This window comes from Phoca vitulina, unplaced genomic scaffold (assembly GCF_004348235.1).
Source record: "Phoca vitulina isolate PV1807 unplaced genomic scaffold, GSC_HSeal_1.0 scaffold71, whole genome shotgun sequence".
Classification (NCBI taxonomy): Eukaryota; Metazoa; Chordata; class Mammalia; order Carnivora; family Phocidae; genus Phoca; species Phoca vitulina.
Window position 1 is genome coordinate 3,439,400 of NW_022589774.1, and position 25,429 is coordinate 3,464,828.

At 38.8% G+C, this 25,429-nt stretch overlaps 1 protein-coding gene across 2 annotated transcripts in view; it reads right to left on the minus strand.

The window, feature by feature from the left end:
- Positions 1–5,064: 5,064 nt before the first annotated feature.
- The window catches only part of LPGAT1 (lysophosphatidylglycerol acyltransferase 1), a 77,656-nt gene continuing 57,291 nt past the window's right edge, over positions 5,065–25,429 (minus strand). For both annotated transcript variants that reach the window (XM_032392994.1, XM_032392995.1), the window contains exons 7-8: positions 7,794–7,900; positions 5,065–5,216 (exon numbers count right to left, since the gene is read on the minus strand). In XM_032392994.1, the coding sequence (XP_032248885.1) occupies positions 5,065–5,216; positions 7,794–7,900 (259 nt within the window). The remainder of the gene's footprint in view (positions 5,217–7,793; positions 7,901–25,429) is intronic.

The following is a 25,429-nucleotide window of genomic DNA, read 5'->3' on the forward strand; positions in this document are numbered from 1 at the left end:
GAGTATAATTTGTACAAGGGTAGGAAATAGTTTAGCAGTAGATCACATATCAGAATGAGTGACAAATTTGAGAAATAGGTGAATTAGGATGTTATTCCATTTTTCAAATCATAGGTTGGCTACAAGAGTTCAGCAAAATCAATTAAAGCATCCTGGGAGAATCACTTGGCCATATGGAATGTAAAATAAAGTATATTTTATTATTATCTATTAAAATTGCGTTCTACATTCTTGCTATCAGGAAAATTTATAGCAAACCTATGTACATTTGCACACATCATTCTTTTTTCCCCAGGACAGCGGCCTGTTTAACATTTACCAGTATACCACCAGTATACCAGTAGTGGGGAAGGAGCGGAGGAAAGGGTTTAAAACCAAAGAAGGAAGTACAATGTTCTTTCATTTGGCTTTTCCGTTTGCCCCCAGCATCCACCTGCTGTGATGTGCTCCAAGTACATGTCCACAGATGTTCATGCCGAAGTATCTCCAGAAACACACAAACACCCCGTCCCCACCACTAAGAAGTAAAAGCACTTTGCTTGAAAAAAATCAACTTTATTTTTTCTAGGTTAAAAAAAAAAATAGAACCAGCTATTCATTTTTTGTTGTTGTTGTTGTTGTTGTTGAGAAAATGCTTCTTTTGGTGTTCACATCTAAATTTCTGAAAAGGTGATCTGGTTACTAAAAATAATCCCATATGCATTCATAAACCAGATCCATATTGTGACCAGCCCTTTACAAAAATTAATGACAGTTGCCCCAGCCTTTACATTCATTCTGAGCATACATTACAACATGCAGATAACAAAGAAAGGAAAATAGGTCAACAAGCTGAAGTAAACATATGGCATCAGGAAAATTAAAACCCATCTGTATAAAATAAATACAACTTTGTAATAACTGTAAAGAAAATGAAAGCACTTAATGCAACAATGGCAGGTCCACGTGTAACTGTTTCATTACCCAGTCATAAGTTATTGTAAAATGCAGACCCCTCACATGTAAAGAGCTTGTGCATCAGTCCTGTGTTCAACAGTTCTACACAATAAAAATAAAGCCATTCAAAATATGTGTGCATACTTTGCAACTAGAATATACTTAAAATTTCTTTGCTCTTTCAACTGTTTTAAAAAATATTAAATGTAAAAATCCTCCCATGGAAATTTTGCAGAAAACCCCCTATTTTATCTTCCATATGGCTACAGTCCCCCTCCCCAGCAGTTCAGCACCCTCAGCTGATTCCCAGGGTCCAGTTCCTAACTGTTGAGGATCAATGCAAAATGACTGCAATAAAGCACCAACCAGCGACTGCTCCAGAGAGCCCCCGGCCCCTCTGTGATCTCAAAATGTCCAATGTAGGTGGTTTTGGTCCCAAACATATTAGTCTCCACCCCTTCATACAACAAACCAGTGTACCTGCTGCTTTGGACTTGGCCTTTCATGTGAGCAGACGTAAGGTTCACAGCACTACGTGGCAAAAAAATAAGACTAATTTTTATTCATCCTTGTGGATCAGAGCGGACCCGCTCGTGATGGTAACTCTGGAGTGAAATCCTGTGTAATGAAGAAAATAACTCTTCCTATTCGGCCGTGCAAATAAAATTTCCTTAAATATCAAAAGAATCCAATAAGACTGTCCATGATTAAAGACTGCTATCTCTGATTATAACCAGATCCCGCTAGTTCAGGAGAGTCTTTAGGGAAGTGATTGTCAAAACGTCACTAAAGACAAATCCACAAGAAGTGAGTAACATGAACAAAGAATGAAGAGGCATTCTTAACATCAATCCACACGATATTAACACGAGAATGATGTTCTGAGGTTTGTATTGGGTGATTTCACATCTCATTTTCATTAAAGGCTTGAGTATCATTGCAATACCGCCAACTCTTGATTATTCAGGGATTCCTTTCCTAGCCCATGGATTATTTAGGCTTTTGTGTTCCCTCTTTCTGAAGCTGTCTTCCCAAATCTTTTTACTACTCATTAACACAGTCATAAATACACAAGCAACAGAAACTAATAAACAATTGAAATAATTGTTTTAAAATTAGCAAGCATCCCTAGAAGAACAAGAAAGTCTCATAAAAAAAAACCCTCAAACTCATAAATACCCATTAGATTTTTGGCTATGACTTATCACTGGATTAATTTTCCAGCAATCCTTAGTTCCTTCACTGTGGGAAATTAATGGTTGATTGTAATATTAAAATTTACTTAATAATACGACAGATCTGAACTCAGAGCTATCGTTTTTAAAAAAAGCTATTTAGATGCTCAACTAGCTTCTTTGCCCACCCGAAACGTCATTTTCCATTCTGTCATTTTTCTTTACCTTCCATGGCGTGTAGGTTTCTCCGTCATATCTGTGTAAGTGGGTGCTCCATCACTGTGACGTGTTGGGACGAGGATCCAGCAGGGAGTTCTCAACCCTCTCTGCTGGAGGAATCTAGGCAGGTCAGCTGAGACCAAGAAGTGCTGAGATTCTACAAGCCACTGATATAAAACTGGCATGGTTTTATTTTCTTCCCCCTTAACAAAATGTGTATTCCCTAAACCCCCTTTCATCTCACTTTGCAAAGCAAGTACAAATTTGGAATTTTTATTCACTTCTGTATAGTGGCATATTGCTGCTTCCCTGATTGGCCATGGAACACTGATTCTCTACCTACCTTCCCTGGTGCAAGCAGCCGACCTCCAGTTACTAGTAAGGAGAGCGCTATCGATGCTCTCAAACAAAGAAGAGAGAGAACACACTGATTAAACAATCGGAAGGGGGCACGCAGATCAGTGACACATCTATTTACAACTCACAGGTCTGTTTTCAAAAGTGAACTCACGTTATCTATTGGTATTTGTCACTCTACAGACTGTTGAAGTGACTCTGCGCTTGAAAAGTAAAGCGTCTTACAGAATAGATGGTTTAATGTGTACAGTATTTTAACCCTATCACATTCCTTTGGAGCACAGTGAGGGCGAAAGTAGCTCTGAGCCGCATTTATGTATGCATGGATGCCTCTCTCTCTCTTTTTTCTTTTTGATAGGAGAACTGGCCACTCCTACCCATGGCTTGCTTTAGCAATGAGGAAAAGGACTATTTAGCTAGGACTGTGCACGCCGTATTTGACAGTGAGCACCTTCTCCCCCAGATGGCTGACTAATCTCTCAAATGAACAATTTCAATTCAGCCTGTAATCTAGCAGCGTTTGCTGGACCTCAAACAGAAGCGTCATTAAGCTTCTATCTGTCTTCCTATCATCATCTGTGCCTCTTAATCAAGATTGGTTTCACCTACTCACTGTCACTGTAAAACACCCAATAAAATGCTTAGATTTCAAAAAAAACTGCATCTTGTGACGACCCCAACCAAAGCACACACTTTAGCACTGGCTTCTGCCTTTTACCAGGAGCAGCATAATATGCAATGAGGTATTTCATTAACACATTATTCTCTTTCCTATGTGCATGGAATTAACCTGGAGGTGAAGCTGCTGTGGGCTTGTATTTGGTGTTGCTTTACCTTTCCCACAGAACTGGGAGAAAATTCACATCTTTTCAGTTTCTTTTTTTTTTTTCTTTTTTGGTTTATTTAAAAATAGAAAACATTAGCCTTTATTTTTATTTTCTGGCCTACTTCTCAAAATTGCCATTTGTAGGACCAGCGACAACAGGGGCATCTACAACGTTCATATCACAGAAAACTGCCACTGCCTTAGTAGGATCTTCAGAGTCTTACAATCCCAAGCCAAAACACCAACTCTGTCTCAACACCGGGACTGCAGGTGAGGGACAGATGCAGTCCCAGCACTCTCTGAGAAGAGTCTGGTTCTACTGTGAGGTAAATCACATGAACAGAGAGTGGAGGAAAAAAGTGTTCTCTAGAAATAGAAACTTGACTCTATCCTCTTTAAAGGCAATTGTAAGAGATTGGGAAGCCTTTTGTGTGGGTCTGTCTCCCGGTTACTCCACCCTGACGTGGGCAGCAACTTGAGGTGATGACGGAACACAGGTTTGGGGGTTCCATGTGAGAACTTATCACCATTTTAAGCCTATGTCTGGCTCTAGCTCTTATTTTTCTAATAAAACCCCTATCTCACCTCAAACTGATCATTTAAATGTTTTACATTAATTTGTTCCAGCCACCCCCAAATACATTTGGCGCTAAAAGCCAAAACGGGCGGAACAAAGCCTCTGAGCTGGACAGAAGCCTCCGGTGGGTGTGGCGCTCCGTGCAGGGGGGCGCCCAGGGACACATGCAGAGACGGGACAGCCTCCCAAGAATCCCACTCACTGATTATGCTCACATCTGTTTTCAGGCTGTATTACTAATCCTTTGCTATATATGCATCTGATAAAAGTGCATTTGGTAGAAGACAATTATCAATCTATGATATGCCTCTATACATAAAGAGGAATCAAGTGACCCCCCCCTCATTTAAGGGAAAGCACTAGCGCATGTAAACACGATGTTGGACTGAGCTAGCCTTTTTTGGGAACTCTAGTACCGGAACGTGTCCAGTGGACACTGCTTCTCCCCCACGGGCGTGCCTGACACCAGAGTGTCACTGCGATCCACAGGGGACCTGTCCTTGAGGATGCCGCGCAGCGCCCCTCGGGCTCCTAGCGACACAGCCAGAGTTGGTGGAAATGAGGGTGCTCTACAGCTCTGCCCTCCTAGAGACAGTACACTAGCTAAGAGGAACGGAATCCAACTCTCTGAGCTTGAACTAGATTACCAAGTCTATCTGGTGGCAACAGAATTTCTCTCGGATAGTCTTCTAGGATGATTTTATGATTTCCTCTTCTCGAATGTGATGTTTGCTTAAGTGTGTGGTAGAGTGTATCTTTTTAAAACGTGAAAGGTCCTTAAAACATATTAGCAGGTCATTATATTACTGATCCTCATTTTAGTAGAGTTTTAAGATATCCCAAAGGGGGATAAATTATCCATCCATTGAATTTCCTTTGCTTTCTTTTTTATATTCGGATTTGCACATGTAAAATAATGCACACTTATGAAAGTCTGAACTCCTATGGTGACCTTGACAAGTCCAAGTCAATTCCTAAAACAGGCAATGGTACAAATACTGGATGCTGTTATACCACAGATAGCCTGACAAAAATGCAAAAGACTGTATGAGAAATATCCACATATTGCTGAGGGTCATCTCCCTGGAAACAGCTTCCTTATGGCCCTTGGGTGGTGGAAAAGCCCCTAAAAGACAAGACAGAAATATTAATTTGTTTTACTGTGGTGGTAAGGTCTCCTGGAACAAAGGGTGAGTATTAGCTTACTTAGAGTTTTTGTTGTTTGTTTTTTAAAGCATCTTCTGTGACTTCCCATTGTTCCTGAAGAGAGATCTCATTTGCAATACAATTTTCAAACTGCTGAGCCCTTTCCTGCCTCTGAACATTTGCGTTTATTCTTCCTGCCTGAGATGCTTCTCCTCATCTCAGCGAATGGCAGGCTCATCTGCATTCTTACAGTATCAGAAAAAATACCATTCCCCCTCCCCCCCAAGTCAGTCACACTCAGCGCCACGTTTATTTCCCTCTTGGCACTTTCCACAATCTGTAATGATCCAGATCTAGCTTTTCTTTTTTCTACAGACTTGTTTACTCTGTCTCCTTCTGGAATATAAGCTGCATGAAAGCAGGCACTCTGGCTTCCTTGTTTCCACTGTAACCCTAGAGATTTCTACAGTGGCCAGGACACAGGATGTATACATTTTAAATATTTTATTTATTTATTTGATGGAGAGCAGGAGAGCGAGAGAAAGCACAAGCAGGGGGGCGCAGCAGAGGGAGAGGGAGAAGCAGACTCTCCGCGGAGCAGGGAGCCTGATGCGGGGGCTCGATCCCAGGACCTGGACATTATGACCTGAGCTGAAGCAGACGCTTAACCAACTGAGCCACCCAGGCGCCCCAAAATGGATTTTAAATAATTTCTGGAATGACATAACTAACACTAATTCCTCCATTTACAAGTTAAATGGTTTTGCCACAAAAAAAGTGGTGGTAAATCACTGGTACTCTTTTCAAAAGGTAATATTATTTATGAAATATATCTTAGTAATTAAAAGGAGAAACACAAAGTGAACAGATGTCTTTAAATTCTTTTCTAGAAGGGAAAGATAGACCCCTTCAGAGCAATATTACCTAAGGTCATCTTGATAACACTTCAGCATTTCAAATAGTCTTTGTCCTTACTGATAATCCCTTTGGGTAAGCTGATTCATGCGGGGATTTGCTTCTCACAAGCAATTTACAGAGAACACTTTCAAGTTTCAAGGTCTATTATACAAATGGCTTTCTTAAAAAGAGACTTCCATTATTGTTGTTACAATTTAGGCTAACTATCATAAAGCAAGAGATGAAGATTGAAAAAGAAGAGAGAGCCTGTTGACTCTTAATTACCTCATGCCTTCTTAAGCATCTATCCTATTTTATCTTTAAAGAAATTTTGAGAGTAAGACCAAGGACTGCACATGGCAGAGAGGGGCATCTTGTTCAATGAGTCTTACTAAGAATTCTAGAGACATGCATAGCGTCCAACCCCTGTCATATATGAGTATGCACTAGTCCACAGCCCTGGGGTCAGAACGTTAGCATCAGGAAGGAATCCTGTTGTGGGTAATGTGAAACAACCCTAAACACAAAAACAAAAGCATTAAAGGTAATTAACAGTATCAGCCTTTGCTCACCATTAGGTCTTCAACAGTCTGATTTAACATGAACGTTAATTCTGAACCAACAAAATCTAAGTGGGAAGAAAATAGCACTTTCTGTTAATCTAAAATCTCACAGCCATCATCAGACCTAAAACAACTTTCTCTTCCCCTTTTTCTTTTCCTATTGTAGGTTCCAGAGAACAAGCCTACAACACACGTAGTTATGTGTGAAAGCACTTTGGTAACGCCTGGCATTCTACCAACGCTAATTTCCTTCTTTCCTTTTTTTTTTTTTTAAAGATTTTATTTATTTATTTGACAGAGAGACACAGCGAGAGAGGGAACACAAGCAGGGGGAGTGGGAGAGGGAGAAGCAGGCCTCCCGCCAAGCAGGGAGCCCGATGTGGGGCTCGATCCCAGGACCCTGGGATCATGACCTGAGCCGAAGGCAGACGCTTAATGACTGAGCCACCCAGGCGCCCCTAATTTCCTTCTTTCCTAACTTCCTTTCTTCCTCCCTCCCTCCTCCCCTCCCTTCCTATGTCTGTTTGACTGCATTGCAGTTTTCACAGAAGGTACAGAATATTGAGTGTAGATAAGGGGCCTTGAGGTAAATTGACTTTTTTCTCTCAAGAAGAAAAGTACAAGGTTGTATCTGTGAAAACTTAAAAAGTAAGCTTTATCCCTGTATGTAAAGAAAAGAATAAGCATGTAAAAATGCAGTTCAAAATAATCTCAAATGACTGCAAGATGATGGTACTATTTAAACAATCACGTACAATGCCGAACCATAAATATTATTTGCTATGTCATAAAACAGCCCATGTAATTGTACACGTATGACCGTACTCTTCTACATACTGTGTACTGTCTTGAATTAGTTCCACTTGTACAACATTTTACTCATCACGTGATCTTGCACACTGGCTGCTAAAGTAAGGGCCTGAATAAGTTTAACATTAACACTGTCCTTATGAATATTCTAAGCTGGAATTCTTAAATATAGAAATACTTTGATTCCTTTAGGGTATCTGAAGAATGGAAAAATGGTTATCTCCCCTAACGTACATCTTTGGAACTATCACCAACTTCAGAAACATACGTAATAGGATACTGCGTACCTGTTTCATAAAAATGTGATAAGAGCGCCTCTTTTTCAACAAAACGTTGATAGAGCCAATCAGCAAGGCCATCCGTCTCCAGGGGTACATCTTTGATTGGAAAGATCCTATGAAGAGTTAGAAAAAAAGCAAAAACTACTTTAATTCAGAAATCAAACTCATTCAGAAGCACAATTTAGCTTTGGTGACCGAAAAGCTGAAGAAAGGTATGGAATCACCTGTGGCTTTTACAAGGGTTCATTTCTGCAGCTTCTCAGGTCATCTTGGTTTTTAAAAAATTGTTGATTATACAACAGAGTTCATTTATTCATTCATTCAAACATTTACCAGCCTATTACGTTAGGTCCAAGTGCCAGATGATGAGAAAATATTAATAAATTGCCCTATATCTACAAATAATTATTGAGAAATAACTGTCTTCCCAAGCTTGTGGGTTTAAGAAGAAACTGTTCAGAACAGATGGTATTTTAAAATGCAGCTACTGGGATGTCTGAGTGGCTCAGTCCATTGAGCGTCTTGGTTTCAGGTCCGGCCAGGATCTCCCAGTGGGGAGGTCGAGCCCCGGGTTGGGCTCCACGTTCAGCAGGGAGTCTGCTTTCCCATTTGTGTGAGTACAGCCTCTTTTTCTCTCTCAATTAAATAAATAAATCTTTAAAAAATAGAATAAAATAAGATAAAATAAAGTAAGATAAAACAAAATAAAATAAAATAAAATAAAATAAAATAAAATGCAGCAGCCAAATAATGCATCTTAGCAATGTTCTTTTGGAGGAAATGTCTGTGAACCAGACAGAATCTGCCTAAATTGGTGCCTAAATTGTATCAGAGATAGAGGTTTCCTGAGTGGGGCCGCCTCTTTTTGGAGCGCAAATGTGCAGATTGTGTGAATGCGTCCCGACTCACCAGGAAACGGACCGGGATGATTAGTGATACACATCCGCTGGACGTGAGGGCAGAAAAGGGCAGCTCGAGTACATACTATGTATTTGCTGATGTTGAAGTTTCTTTTTTGTTTCCCAGTTTTGTGGGGGAGTTTTCTTAATTTTATAAAGGGAGACAGTTTTAAAAGCCTGCAAAAGGTTTGTATGAAAAAATAGCGGTCCCTGTCCCACTGCCCGTTGTTTACCTCTTTGAACCAAGGATCTTGATGTTTATTGCCATGTTTCGTCTTCAGTTTTAGGGCCAATCTACTGACTTCCCACTATGGAAGATGAGGAGCAAGTGCATTCTTCCCTTTCCCACCACGCATTGATATCCTTCCCATCTTCCCAACGCAGTTGTATGGTAATTTTAATGAGCAGAGTACTAGACAGTTACATTATTATAATCATGTACATATATTCAAAGCTAAGCCATGTAATAAATCAAGGCTACTCTTCCTTTCCTGCCCAATTTTTGTTCTCCCTGAATTGAGCAGTTACATCATTTTCTCTGTACACATAACTAATTCAACCAAAAGCTCTTTTTTTTTTTTTTTTTAAGATTTTATTTATTTGACAGAGAGAGACAGCGAGAGAGGGAATACAAGCAGGGGGAGTGGGAGAGGGAGAAGCAGGCTTCCCGCCGAGCAGGGAGCCCGATTTGGGGCTCGATCCCAGCACCCTGGGATCATGACCTGAGCCAAAGGCAGACACTTAATGACTGAGCCACCCAGGTGCCCCACAACCATAAGCTCTTGTCCATCTAGAGTCAATTCTCTAGAGCGTGTCTGCAAACTCTTTCTTAAAGGGCCAGAGAGGACGTATTTGGACTTGGCAGGCTTTATGGTACCTGTGTCAACCATTCAACTCTGCTTTGTAGTGTGAAAGCAGCCTTAGACCATGTATAAATACATGGGAATAGTTATGTTCAAGTAACACTGTATTTAAAAAACAGGCAGTAAGCCAGGACTGACCTGTGCTCTAATCTTCTCTTAAGGCGTTTGTGTGCATCAGACATTCTTTTAATTTCATCTTCCTGAATAAATTTCACCCACACTGTGGATTTGTTGCCTGCAGTTTTCATCCTGCAAAGACCTCTTACTTTGTCCTGGTGATTCTCCTAAAATACATTTAATATTTCCTACATCTCATGTCTTCCTTTTTCTGTATTTACTCTACATTTTGATGGAGCACATCCTCCAGCGATTTCTGGAGAAAAGGTACTTGAAATCTTGCCAATGTCTTTTCGGCCGAAGTCTTTTTTCTGTCCTCACACCTGGTTGGTAATTTGACTAGATAGAGGATTCAGGGTTGCATTCATTTTCTTCCATCTCTGTCTTTGTGTCCTCCTTTCTAGGAGATTCTTATTTAATTTCTAAACTTTTTTTAATGAGTTTTTACTTCTTTTCTCATATTTTTAATTTCTAAGAGCAGTTTGAATGTTCCTTTTTTATTGTTTTATTGTTTTTGTTACAATATTACAATATTGTTGTCTTATTATTACAGTATCTTATCTCTATGATAATTAGAATGGAAATTTTAAAACATGCATGAAAGTAGAGAAGAGGGTTAATGAACTATTAGGATTTTTGGCAGCTGTGCTTTCCCTGCACCATTCCTCCAAGTCACTTCCTTCTGTTTGTTTTAGTCTCCATATTTCACAGCAGAGGCCGATCAGATGACCAAGTTATCCGGTGAGTCTTTGTTGTTGACTCACATTTACTGATGGGATTAAACAGCGGATTGAAGGCTCTCAGCCTGTGAGTGCAGTTTGTTGACTGGGAGCTACGCTGAGGATTATCTGGTTGGGCCATTTAAGTTGGCCTTTCCTCTTGAATTTGCCATTGCCGCAGAGGAAGATCCTCCAGTATCCTGCCCAGAGAATGAAGGCCTAGTTGTTGGCTTTCTGGTAGCAGAAAGACCCCCATCGGCTTTCTGGTAGCAGGGCTGGGGGTCTAAGCACTCGGCGCCCTGTCATCACTTAACCGTGCCATTTTCATTATGCCTGTGCCAGGCGCCTCTGAGTCTAGAGAGTCTCTGGCTCCCTCTCCAGAGTAAGCCCCCAGTCCCCTGTCATGTCAGGGAACGAAGAATCCCCCAGCTGTGGGATGGTGGGTAGGGGTTCTGGGGATCTGAGTTCTTCAACAGATTTCAACCAGCCCCAAGCGTAGCAACCCTTTCAACCCCTTTTCCATGGGCACTGATCCTGCCAGTTTTTCAGTTCTGTGGTGTAAATCAGGTTGGCTGCTGGTTTTCCCCTGCTGGCTTAGGGTTCTGACTGCTCAATCTGTTTTCCAACTTCCTGACTTTTGTTACTATTGCCTTTCCTATTGTTTTCCTCATTCTTGTGGGTTTATACTTTAAAGAAACCTCTTCAGTTTCATTCTACTGGAGTTTTGGAAGGGCATGAAAGCTGACATGAGTTCGGGCCACCACGTTCTTTAGGAAGCTGTCCTGTTATTTCTGAAAAGTCTAAGATGATTTTCTATCTTTGGCCAGTGTCCACTACTTGCCATTCTACAAAGGGGCCTATATTACTATTTCAAGTTTAGGCAAAATGTGTGTCAGTCACTTAGTAAGGATCTGAAAATGTTAATGATGCATACCCATTATAAAAACATTAAACAGCTTCTACGGTTTATCAGTAGAACACAATGTCCAGACGAGTCAAGTTGTACAAAGGATTCCAAATGACCAGAATGCCCATGCTCAGACTCCTTCAAAGGCGTCTTAAAAATTACTCACGTAGCATGGTCATTTGCATACAAAACAATCAGAAGGAACATTATTTATGAATCGCATTATAATCAGATCCCTTTCTCTTGTTCTTTAAACACTTAAATACCAGATTTGGGGTATTTTAACACTACAATATAAGTATCCGTGAGCAGGAAAGAGAAGAGAGGAAACAAAGGAAAAGTACAGTATGAAAAAAAAATCTATTAAAAATCAATTTCAGGAAATCACAGTTTTGATTAAAAATTTTGCTTTCAAAAATTTGAAAAGGATGAAAGGTAACCAAAATATAGTTTTATTTACACAGAAAATAAGTTTCCCAATCTTAGTCACCTTTCTATTCCCCTTAGTACTACATTGCTCTAAAGCAGTAATATAGAAGTGTTCTGGTTTATTAAATATTTTAATGGGGTAGGAGATTCTAAGGTCCAGAAACTTCAAGTTTCAGCTTGCTACTATAAAATTCCCTACCAGAATTAGGTTTTCTTTTGCTTTGAAAGAGCTAACCACAAAAAGAGGAATTAAAGAACGTCATGCCTTTTAAAGAGAAAAAATACTTGAAATGCTTACACTGCATAAAATCAACCCATAGGCTAGTGTTTCTTAGCCCCTTTAATGCCTACCCTCCTAGCTAATTGGAAGATCTCTTTCGAACTAAAAAATGTTTACCTCTGCATTCTCTCATGTTCCCATATACCTCACTGAAGTGAGAGTGGGACTTCACGGCTGAGATTCCCTTCCACAAACAGTAGAGTTTTTGTTTTTGTTTTTTTAATATGTGAAGAGTCTTTGCTTTTTAGGCATAATTAAAATAATCCCAGAAGGTAGTGTGGCATAGTGATTAAGAGTACAGACTCTGGGACAGACTGCCTGGGGTTGAATTCTGGCTCTATGGCACTTGCTGACTATGTGACCTGGGGAAAACGGTTTAACCTTTGTACAACTTAGTTCCCTCATCTGTAAAATGGGGTTAATAATAGTATTTACCTTACAAAGTTGTTATATGTGTATACTCCTGGGCAGAGGGTGGTGGCATAACTTGGCATCAGTAGTGATGGTGGTGGGTGTGAAATGGTAAGTACTGTTGTGCTTTCAAGTTTTCTGGGTTCAGCAACAGCTGTAGTGACTAGACTAGACCTGAAGTTGTTATAAGGGTTTGACAATCCATGACTATTTTCATATAGCATAATACTCTACACAGATAGTCTGTGTGGTGTGTGTGTGTGGTGTGTGTATTTCTACACCAGTGAGGCAACAATGAAGCCAGCTTCAAGCCAGTCACATAAAAAGATAAATGTTGTGACCAAGTACTACAAAGGTGAATTCCTGACAGAGATTCTATTAATACTGATATAAGAAGAGCAGAGACATGGAGACACAATTTCAAATGAGGCGGCCCAGGGCTATTTAAACAAGCTCATCTTTCCATTCCTTCAAAGGGTAACTTCTACTCTTTGAACTACAAGGAACCCTCAAATTAGAAATAATATTCCAAGAATTTTATTGTCTCCTCTTTTTCCTCTCCCATTTTAACTAACAATGCAGATCCCTCTGGGGGAAAGTTACATAGGATACACAAGTTCCTAAGGTTGTTTCCACAGACTACTTCACCTGCAGTGGATGGAATCCTACAGAATTTAGCCACTAGGCAAACATATTTCTATGGAAAAATGTTCTCAGTGTTCACCCCACAACACTAAGCTCACATCTCATCTGTTACATCTTTGTCCTTGGCTGCAAAAGGTCAAACTCCCTGTCTCAAGCCACCATCTTGACTTAAGAGTGGATTTGAAAGGGAGATGATTTTTTCTTTTTTTTTCAAGTCAGTTTGTGAAGTAGCTTTTCCAAGCCTCTTCCCTTGTGGGAGAAGTCTCTTCAGGTACCTAGCTGTATAAAACAGCCATTTATATTGTGAAGACGACATGTCCATGTCCACCAAGCAGTCTTCTAACCTTAATCTACAGGTAGGAAGATGAATGAACACAAATCATGATTTTGTTTTTACCTTTTCTATATTTACACTGTTGACTCCTTTTTCTTGTCACATTGCCTGACCAGGAGAAAACTGAATAGAAGTGGTAGTAACAAGCTCCCTTGTCCCTCATTTCTCGTCTTTCAGGGGGAAACATTCAATAATTCACCATTAAGTATGATATTTACTGTAGATTTTTTTTGTACATACCATTAATGCGATTAAGGCAATCCCCTTCTATTCCTAGTTTGCTAAGTATTTCTTTGTTATCATGAATGGGAGTTAACAGTTTATCAATTTTTTCCATCTATTGACATGCTTATGTAATTTCTTTCTTTATTCTGATAATGTGATGAATTAAATTTGACTGATTTTGAAAGTTAAACCAAACTTTCATTCGTGGAATATATATTCTCAGTACATAATCTGATGTGTTTTTTATATATCACTGGGTTAGTCTGGCATTTATAGTCATGTAAGAGATTTGGCTGTAAATTTTCCTTTCTTACAATATCCTTGGTTCAGGTTTTGGGATCAAAGTTATGCTGGCTTCATAAAACAAGGTCAGAAATATCCCCTCTTTTCTATGCTCTGAAAGAATTGTACTTAATGTCCTTTATTGTCTTTTTAATGACTATAGAATCTGTAGTAATGTCCCCTTTTTCATTCCTGACATTGGCAACACTGGCCTTCTTTTTTTCTTGATCAGGCTTGCCAGGAGTTGATCAATTTTATAGTGCTTTTAAAAAAAACAATTTTTTGGTGTTATTCTTTCTACTGTATATTTTCAATTTCAATAAACTCTCCTTTATGATTCCCTGCTTTTTATTTACTATCTTTGTATTTAATTTGCTTTTCTTTTTCTACCTTCTTGAGATAGACATTTAGATCACTCATTTTCAGTTTTTTTCTTTTCTCATAGTAGCTTTTTAAGGCTACAAATTTTCCTCTAAACACAGATTATGTTATATCACATAAATTTTTATAGATTATATTTTCCTTATCATTCTGTTAAAAAAATATTTTCTAATTCATTGTAACCTCTTAATACACAGTAAACATGAAATTCCTCTTATTCCCTAACGACGGATAGTTTCTCATCTTTTGTTATTCTAAACAATGTGGTGATGAATAACATTATGCAAATGTCCACTCATATGTGTACAAGTATATCTACAGGATAAAATTCCCAAAAGTGAAATTGCTAAGTCAAGATTAAATGCATTAGTAATTTTGAAAAATATTGCCAAATTGTCTTCACAAGGATTATACCAATTTACATTCCCACTAGCAATTTATGAGAATGCCTCTCATGGAAAGACTTTTTTTTTTAAGATTTATTTTTAGAGAGAGAGAAAGAGAGAGCACGTGCACGCGTAAGCACAAGCACGTGATCAGGGGCAGAGGGAGAGAGAATCTCAAGCAGACTCCCTGCTGAGTGCGGAATCCATGTGGGGTTCCATCTCACAACCCTGAGATCACAACCTGAACGAAAATCAAGAGTCCGACGCACAACAGAGTAAGCCACCCAGGCATTCCTCATGGAAAGTTTTTAAACTGGAGAATAACAAAGTCAGAGGCCCTGCTTCAGAGGATAGCTAGCTGAGTTTCACAATTGGGATATACAAATTTGGGGACATATTCTTGGGGATCCATCTATGAGTTCTCTTTAAGTATACAGAGATCTTGTGTTTTCATTTCAATATTAATCTTAATAAAAATATTCTGAATTATACAAATAAACATCTTTAAAAATTTTTTTAAATTTTTATTTTTATCTTTTTATTTTAATTTTTTAAATAAATAAATTAAATTAAAATTATTTTTTTTAAATAAAGAGAGAGTACAAGCAGGGGGAGCTGTAGGGAGAGGGAGAAGCAGGCTCCCACTGAGCAGGGAGCCCAACACAGGGCTCGATCCCAGGACCCTGGGATCATGACCTGAGCTGAAGGCAGACACCCAACTGAATGAGCCACCCAGGTGACCCAATTTTTAAATTAAAAAAAAAAATTTTTTTTTTAAGTAGGCTCCACACTGGGCGTGGAGCCCAATGTGGGGCTTAAATTTATGACCCTGAGATCAAGACCTGAGCGGAAATCAAGAGTCAGACACTTAACCAACTGAGCCACCCAGGCGCCCCTGATAAACATCTTTTAACTTAAGTACCACCACGTGACTTAAGTGCTTATGTGTATAGTCACTTTGGCACAATGCAGTACTACTTTCAAAGGCCAAAAAAGTGAGCAGGGCCATACTTGAGGGCAAAATCTATTCTTTTATCTCATAAAAATTGAGATTTAGCTGTAACTCTCCCTATGACTTACAATATCCATTAAAATAAGACAAGAGGTGAGTTCTGCTTTTCATAATTGCAGAGTAGTTCACAGGTAACTGTTATAAATTCTGGACAAAACACAAAAAATCATTAGTGGAATGCACTGGGGAGTGACTAAAAACAGGCAGATACTGGAGCAGAGTCAACACTGGGAAAACAGGAACGGCACTGGGTGAGTTTTCCATTTTTTCCAGCTTTTTATCTGAGGATAATTCCCAATTAGTGCCACACAGGGAGGCCTAAAATTTACATGGAAATAGGTAGTCTTACTGGTTGAAGAATGAGAGGACAGAGATTAGGACGAGCACCGCAGTTGGAGACAGGAATCCCAGAGAGAAGCACACACAAAGGGGGAGTCGCGACCTCCAATCTCTGGATGAGCCCTGAACTATGTGTGTACAGGGCAGACTCTGAGCAGGAGGAGGCCTCATAATCCGTAGCCAGCACAGTTCCAGGCGCAAGAGAGGCGTGCCCAGAGCTACGCAGGAAACAACTATTCAGGAAATTTAATCATTTCTTTCTTTTTGTTTCCTCCAAATTAGATAACCTTAAACAGTTGGATTTTCAGGAAAGTCCATTCAACTTCATCCTGATACTAGAGGAATGTTTTAAAATTTAAAACTTAAGTTTAAAAATTGGATTTTACTTTTTAAGTGAATGGCATTACAAATTACTGACTTTTCACTTTTAGATAATTTCATACCATCTTAACACAGCTTTGCAATATAGGGAGCACTCTTGAAACTACTCACTTCTACCACAATGAAGAGCAGCCAAATGGTTTGGGGAATTATTTGCATGATTTTTTGACTTATAAACATATCCTGTTTCTGTAAATATAGTATCAGGCCTAATCAACCTAAGGATAACTTAGCAAGAGCCATAGGGCTAAAGAACATCTTGAAACAGTATTTAAAGCATCTTTATAAGGAGAAAAGTGACTAAAAATATGGCTGAATTAAACAGAGAAGGTTGGGTTTACCAAGTGAACTCTTGAAAGAACATGGCGAGGTTGGCGAAGTATATATTGCTTTAAATGGGGGTGAGTGCAGGAATGGGGCTGTGTTTTAACAGAAAGCCTCCCCTACCATCTGCCTAGAATAGCTTGGACATTCTCTTGCCTTAGGAAACAGCCAGGAGGGCAGACCAAATGCTCCCTCAAGAGCAATCTACTTTCATTACTCTGTTTGATCACCGTGGGATTAAAATATTAAAACAACTAATCCCCTAATATGGCAAAGTATCAAATGCACTCAATACCAGTCCTCTTGGAATCAAAAGGAGTTCTTGTGGGACATAAATAAATAAATAAACAAATAAATAAATAACAGAAATAAATCTTCCCAATACCAGTAGCTATCCAAATGAGAAACTAGCTTCTAATTTTCAAGAAACAAAAATTCTAATTATCAGTAATCCAGGATGTGCTCTTAAATACAGAGTATTCTACCAAAATCCACTGAATCAGATTTAAGAGCACTAGATAAATTACACTTGCAAAAAAAAGATATAAATAATGCTTAGCAGCTGCACCTCTATATATTTAAGTTAGAACATTTGAATTTTCATGCTACCAAGGATCCAAAATGCGAGCTAACAAACAACATGGCTAAACCCTCAGTTCACTTACGCCAACCACAAGTAAAGGAATTAATAAGCATTGAGGAAAATTTTGAGATGAACAGTTCCTGCTTCCAAAAGCCTAATAATCTAGCAGAGGGAAAAGAAAAGTAAACAAATACTCTAAAACCAGAATATGGTAAATGTTGTATAAGGAGTTTAAAGAACTTCTGTGTAAGTTTAAAGGAAGGGGTGTGTGTGTCTACTTATAGCACAGGATACATGGAAATGGCATCATTTGAGTTGGCCTAAAAGAGTAAGTAGGATTTAAACGTCTTTTTAAATAAAGTAACAAAATGCATATAGTTTTCAACAGTCAGAGTACTACTACAAGGTTGACAATGAAAAATAATAACCCTATTTCTTCCCCTCCTCAGACACCTGTTGCCCAGATACAACTCCCTTCAATTTTCTTTTGTTATTTACCTCCATCGTGCTTAAAAACATGTTACTACCTCTACTTCTAGATTATCCAGTTTGAAATTTATTCATTGACTTGCTGCTGTGGAAGATAAGGATTTGGGTCTCTTACCCCTTTGTTCTCTTCTCTTTCAGTTTCCTCCTCCTCTTCTCCTACAGTAAATACATCCTTCTCAGGGCCAACTCTGTCCTTTGTAACTGTGCTTATTAGTTTATGTTCTATTTATTTTCTTATGTGTCTGTTCCTTCTATCAGACTGTGCTGTACTCATCGCCGCATACCCAGTGTGTAAATCAGTGCCTGATCCTTCATGGGAACTCAAGTTTGCTGAACGGAATTAAAATGGAAGTCATCTGCCAGCGTAAAACTCTGGAGCTGCCGTCTGTAGACAGCCATCAGCACCGTGGGAATAGTAAGTGACACCACCAGGGTTAGTGTGATCAGAATAACTCAGAAATTCAGAAACCACTTGTCACCAAAAATAGATTTACGGACAAGAACAGATACTGTCAAATTTAACATATCGGAATTTCTCCCAGCATTCAAGTCCCAGAAGTGTTGCTTTGAGCCACTGTCATGAGGTAAGCTGCTCAAGGCTTCATCCTCAGCATACCAAAATGTAGTATTTATAGCTTCCCCCTGGATCCACTAGCAAGGCTTAAAAAGAAAAAAAAAAAAGCCCACTTAGTTATCTGAAAATAGAATTCAGCAGCTCAGATAAAAGCTTTTACCCACTTCAGCACAGGGACAAACCAAGGCTCTGGGGCAGCAAACGCAAGGTCAGAGAGAATTTCCAGTGCCTTTAACATCGCTGTAGACAGGGAGAAGGCAAGGAGCACCTTGGCCGCCGCTTCCTCTCACAGTCGGGGAAAGTTCAGCCTGGGACCCCTTCCCCTTGAGCCCTGCTCCTCGTGATCGTCAAAACTGTAGTAAACCAACATGCCACGTATAAACTATGAGGGGGCACTGTTCAGACCTCAAATTTGCTTATTACATCTTTATTCGTGTTCTGTCTTTTGAGACATAGTAAGATGCTTAACAAATAAATGCTTGCGGGCGCCTGGGTGGCTCAGTTGGTTAAGCGACTGCCTTCGGCTCAGGTCATGATCCTGGAGTCCCGGGATCGAGTCCCGCATCGGGCTCCCTGCTCAGCAGGGAGTCTGCTTCTCCCTCTGACCCTCCCCCCCCCATGTGCTCTCTCTCTCCTCTCATCCTCTCTCTCAAATAAATAAATAAAATCTTTAAAAAAAAAAACAAAACAAATAAATGCTTGCTGAAGGAACTGAACCATCAGGTAAGCAAAACACAACACTGGAGTATCTGCTTAGGAGAATCACTAGTACACTTTCCCTGAGTCTCATGACTTTTAAAAATTTTTTGTTAAGGCTATTTTTGGGGGGCAGTTAAAGGTTCACAGCAAAACCCAGGAGAAGGCACAAAGAATTCTCCCTATCTCCCTAATGACTTTTGAAAACTTTTTATGTTGAGATAACTTCATGCTCAAGAAAAGTTGTAAAAATAGTACAAAGAAGTCACATATATGCTTCAATCAGATTCCCCAAATATCAGTTTTCCCCATATTTGCTTTACGTTACCATTCTTTCTCTCCATATAAGCATACATAACTTTCTGATATATATACATATGATTTTTCAACTTTTGAGAGGAAGTTACAGAGTGTCCCCTAAGTACTTCCACGTGTATTTTCTAAATACAAGGACAGTCTCTAACATAACCATAGTCGAATGATCAAAATCAGGAAATTCACACAGATACAATACTATTATCTAATCTATAATCTATAGACTTCATTCAAATCTTGCCAGTTGTTCCACTAATGTTTTTAACCAAAAAAAAAAAAAAAAAAAGGAAAAAGAAAAAAAGAAGGTTTTGTGCTTTAGGAAGAGGAATATAGCAGTAAAATAAATATTGATCAAAGATGGGACCAATATTAATAAAGGGAATATTAATAAGCAAATATACTCCAGGTAAAAGGTAATGAGGTGTGAGCTAGGCTGTGGCATTTAGATTTAAAAAAAAAAAGGGATAGAAAGAAACATTGCAGAGGTTTCCTTCATAGGAACTGGCAGCTGAATTTGAGAGAGAGAATTAAATTAAAAAGTGGAACAGTCAAAGGAACTCCAAAATTTTCATTCTGGGTGAGTGCAGAATGATGAAAACATAAACTCCATTGGACAGCCAGGAGAAACAAGTTTGCATGAAGGAAAATGAGTTCAGTTTTAGAAATACTAGGCTTGCAGAAGCAACAGGCAATCCCAGTGGAGGAAAGGAAGTGATGTGAGGGTCTGGAACTTGGGAGAAGGCCGGGGAACTTGAGCTATGTGTGGAGAGGAGCTGTTTCTGTTTACTCTCCCACTATGAACTCAACCTCCACAGACAGAGGGCTCCAAACAGGATCCTGGAGAAGTCTATACTTAAGCAATCTGTCAAGGAGAGAGAGAGAGAGAGTGTGTGTGTGTGTGTGTGTGTAAGATCCTGTATTAAATAAAAGGTTAGACAAAAAGACCTAGCTAGCCCTGCTACTTCTCAGATTCAGTTCAATGACTGCAAGTAACTAAAAGATAGTGATCATCAGAGTTATGCTTACCCATAACTCAATAAAAAATTAAACGCTAAGAATTTTTTTATTTGGGTGACATAATATTTCCACAACACTAAATTAAGTTAGAAAACAAAGAGTAGTTTTTGAATACCAATGGCAGTCACCGTGATTGACCCTGAAGAGACCTGAAAGTGAAAAGGACATGGCGAGCCCCATAGGGCCAGGGAGGTGAGGAGAGAGCTCTTCATTTCCAAAGCTTATCATAGTTCTCCAAATCCTATTATGTCCAGATTCATGTACTGAAAATAGCTTAGTAAATTAGATTTGTAGGTTGTGGTCTTTGTTCTCAACTGTCCCAGTACAAAATTTCTTCCATGTATAACTTTTTATAAATATTTGGAAATAAATGACATATGTCAGGGTGCCTGGGTGGCTCAGTTGGTTGGGTGTCCAACTCTTGATTTTGGCTCAGGTCATGATCTCAGGGTCCTGGGATGGAGCCCCAAGTCAGGCTCTGTGCTCAGCAAGGAGTCCGCTTGTCCCTCTCCCTCCGCTCCTCCCTCTGCTCCCCCCGCTCACTCTCTCTCTCTCTCTCTCTATATATATATAATAAATAAATACATAAATACAATCTTTAAAAAAAAAGAAATGAAGTATGTCTTCTAAGTAGAGGATGATTTTCTCACTTGAAATGATGGTTCACCTCTTTTAAATTTCAACTTCATTACAGAAACACAGAATTCAACCCACAACTGAAACTTCGATTAAGACCACTTATTCAATGCCTCCAGCATCCTGAATGGTGCCAAACTAAAATATTTTCTTTTCTTAAAGGAAAGGGGAAAAAAAACTGCTGGTGCAGAAAAGAAGAAAGAACTTGTGGGTAGTGAACATTCATAAAAACAGCCAAGCACAACTAAAAACTTGAAGATTAAATTTAATGTGTAACTTTCCATTTTCCAACTAGAAGCTCTCAATAGTGACCGATAACTAAAACGTCCAGCCTTTTCCAGGGAAAAGCTAGGATACAGAGGCAAAGCAACAGAACACAAGAGGTGATAAGAAAAGCAGACAGGAAGAAGAGAATTATTAGAAACAGCACAAGTAGGGGTGAAATGAACAATTAATTCTAAACGAGGACAGAGAAAAGCCCTAGCATAAGAAAAACTAAAGACAGGACACTGTTTTCTTCTGCTAGGAAAAAAGAAAGCCACTTTTAGCTCAAGAAGCAATCTTAGTACCTCACTCCCAGGTGGGCAATTCTGGGGTTGGGGAGGAGGGTGGTAAAGCTCTAAGCATGCATCATTAGTGCCTAAGTACACGTCATCAGGTGGGAACTACTCTAGAGTTATTCACAGTTACTGGGAAAAGGTGACCTGAAATTTGGTCCCCATTAAGTTAAATAACTGATTTTCACTGTATTAATTTTATTCTACTTTATTCCAGCTTTTACACCAAAAAAGTATTATAGAAATTTAAGCCTCTTAAAGTTCACTTTTAAATTATGGATAAAGCACTTGAATATGAAAATCTAGACTATATAACTTGAGCATTTCAATATGTTGGATTTAAAGGAGTAAAATCTATTTCGTGTCTATTAAATGGTATTTATCTTAAATGTGAATTTATTAAATTCTTAAAACTACCTGATGAAAATGCTTTTGTTGCAATTATGCAAAGGATTATTAGGCCAAAATTCTAAATTCTGTGGGCAACTGCTTTTTTCGATTAGTTTTTATTTATTTATTTATTTATTTATTTATTTATTTATTTATTATTTTTTTAAGATTTTATTTATTTATTTGACACAGAGAGAGACACAGCGAGAGAGGGAACACAAGCAGGGGGAGTGGGAGAGGCAGAAGCAGGCTTCCCGCTGAGCATGGAGCCTGATGCGGGGCTCGATCCCAGGACGCTGGGATCATGACCTGAGCCGGAGGCAGACGCTTAACGGCTGAGCCACCCAGGCCCCCTATTTTTTTATTTTTTAAAGATTTTATTTATTTGACAGAGAGAGAGACAGCTAGAGAGGGAACACAAGCAGGGGGAGTGGGAGAGGGAGAAGCAGGCTTCCCGTTGAGCAGGGAGCCCGATGCGGGGCTCGATCCTAGAACCCTGGGATCATGACCTGAGCCGAAGGCAGACGCTGAACGACTGAGCCACCCAGGCGCCCCTTGATTAGTTTTTAAATTGAAGAATACATTCACGTTGTAAAAACAAAACCAAAACAAAACAAAACAAAATTAAACACTTCAAATAGTATAATGAGAAGATCCCTCCCTACCAGAGGCATTCACTGTCAACAGCTGAATAGCAACTCTATGGCAGTCACTGTGCTATAGAGAACCAATGGTCCCAAACTACTTCATTTGTTCAACAGTCTGTCTGTGTTCCACTGATATGGGATACTTAATCATACACAAGTCCTCAAAGAAGTCTGGATTTTCTAATCTTTCCATCGACCTGGTCCTGCCCTCATACTACACTGTTTTAATTACAGTAAGCCTTGACATCTGGCAGGAAAAATTCCTCTGTCTCTTTCATCTTCAAACTATCTTCGCTGTATCCAGTTATCTTTACTCTCCCAAATGAATTTTAGAACCATTTTGTCAAGTTTCCAGAAAAGCCCTCCTGGATATAATGTAATTGCAATTGTGTTAAATTTATAGATTAATTTGAGAGCACTGATGTCTTTGTAATTTTGAGTCTTCCCCTCTATGAGCACAGTCTCTCTTTCCATTTATTCAGGTCTTTTATGTTCTTTAATGAAGCTTTGTATTTTTTCTTCATACAAGTCTTACACATTTCTTGTTGAAGGTTTATTGCGAGGTACTTTATAGTCTTGCTTCTGAGAATAGTATCTTTTTTAAAAAGTTATATTTTCTATTTATTTCCAGGATAAGGGATACCACTGATTTTTCTGTAGTGATTTTGTATCAAGCACTGGTGTTATATGCAACTGATGAATTATTGAACTCTACATCTGAAACTCATGATGTAATATATGTTGGCTAATTGAATTTAAATTAAAAAAAAAGATTGCTGAACCCTATAAATTGATGGTCAACTCAGTTTCTTGAGTTCTCTATGTAGACTATTGTGATGGTTAACTTTATATGTCAACTTGACTGGGCTAAGGAATGCCCAGATAGCTGGTAAACATTATTTCTAGGTATGTCTAGAAGAGATTAACATTTGAATGAATAGACTAAGTAAAGAGGATTGCCCCCACCAATGCAGGTGGACGTCATACAATCCGTTGAAGGCCTGAACAGAACAAGAAGCGGAAGAAGGGTGAATCTGCTCTCTCTGCTTGAGCTAAGACATGCATCTTCTCCTGACCTAGGGACATTAGTGCTTCTGCTTCTTGGCCTTTCGGACTTGAATAGGGACTGGATAGATATCATCCTCCCCTTCCCTCCCATTTGCAGACCGCGGGACTTGGACTGAGTTGACCACTAGCTTTCCTGGTACTTCAGCTTGCAGACCATAGACTATGGGGCTTCTCGGCCTCCAGAATCACGAAAGCCAGTTCCTGAATTGAATCTCCTCTTACAGATTGCTCTGTATAGCCTATCGGTTCTATTTCTCTGAAGAGAACCCTGACTAAAACAACCAACAGTCATCCCAGTGGATGATTCATAGTTCATTTTTCAATTAAGTTTAGAACATTTCCAAACCTTTAGAGTCTGGGACACAGGGAAAAACCCTTTCTAATGGCTCACGAAATAATATAAGACTATGGGTCTTCTTATACGATCACAAGGAGGGTTTTCAGACAAAACTGATCCTCATTATGTGTTATGTGCCAGAAGAGGCCTCAATTCTAAATTGAAATTCCTGACATCATTGTTTGTGGTTAAAGGGATCGAATGAGGAAGTATCATTTTTTCCTCAAAGCATAGGATACATTTGTTTTGAATTTTACTTTATTTTTTACGTAGGCTCCATGCTTGGCGCAGAGCCTCACGTGGAGCTTGAACTCTCTCAGATCAAGACCTGAGCTGAGATCAAGAGTCTGATGCTTAACTGACTGAGCTACCCTGGCACCCCTGTTTTGAAATTTTTAACTAAAACAGCATTCAAAAACTACTTCTGACAGACAACCAGATATTATATGCCTCCTGATGGAAGTAAGCATCACCATTTGTGAAGTATTTCTTGTCAAGCAAATTCAAACTTCAATCTGATGAAGTTTTAATACCTACCTACCAATTAACAGGAAATAGAAGGGACAGAGGAATACACAGGATATAATTGGCAAAATCAAAATTGTAGCAAACTCTACAGGGCAAATAATCTGGTATCCTCAAAAAATAAACCCCAAAGAAAAGAAAAAAGAAAGAGGGGGGAATCTGTAAATAAGAAGAAATGTAAGAGATATATTGACTAATTGCAATCTAACTGAATCCAAACTGTTTTTCAAAAATCACTTATGAGATAATTCAGAAAATTTGATAACTGTTTAGATATTTGATGGTATTAATGAACTGTTATTAATATTTTAGGTATGATAATATGTAATTTTTTTTTTACCAAAGAATTCTTTTATTTTAGAGAATAATTTACAAATGAAATGATATGATATCTGAGACTTGCTTCAAAATAATCCAGCAGGATCTGGGAAACAGCACAGGGAAAATAGCATTCCCCATAAGAGTAAGATAGGTTCATGGGGCTGAATTTACAGGTTTGATATTTTCCATAATAAAAGTTTTAGAGGGAAAAACTATTTCTGAAATTATAGTCTCTACAACTTATAAAAACTTGTGACTTTAATTTTGTTGTTTTAGGACGTAAGGAAAAACAGAAAGGAAAACCAAAATGATATATTAATTATAAATATATTAGGTTTATACATGAAATTACTACAATATTATCGTTTTTAAGTGTTGGTAATTTTTCTCATAAATAAGTTTTCCCCTCATCTCTTTGATAATCACTCTCCCTATTCAGATGTCATTTTAATAATACTCTACAAGCTAGCATCAGAAATAACAGGTTAAAAATATCTATTATAGGGCGCCTGGGTGGCTCAGTTGGTTAAGCGACTGCCTTCGGCTCAGGTCA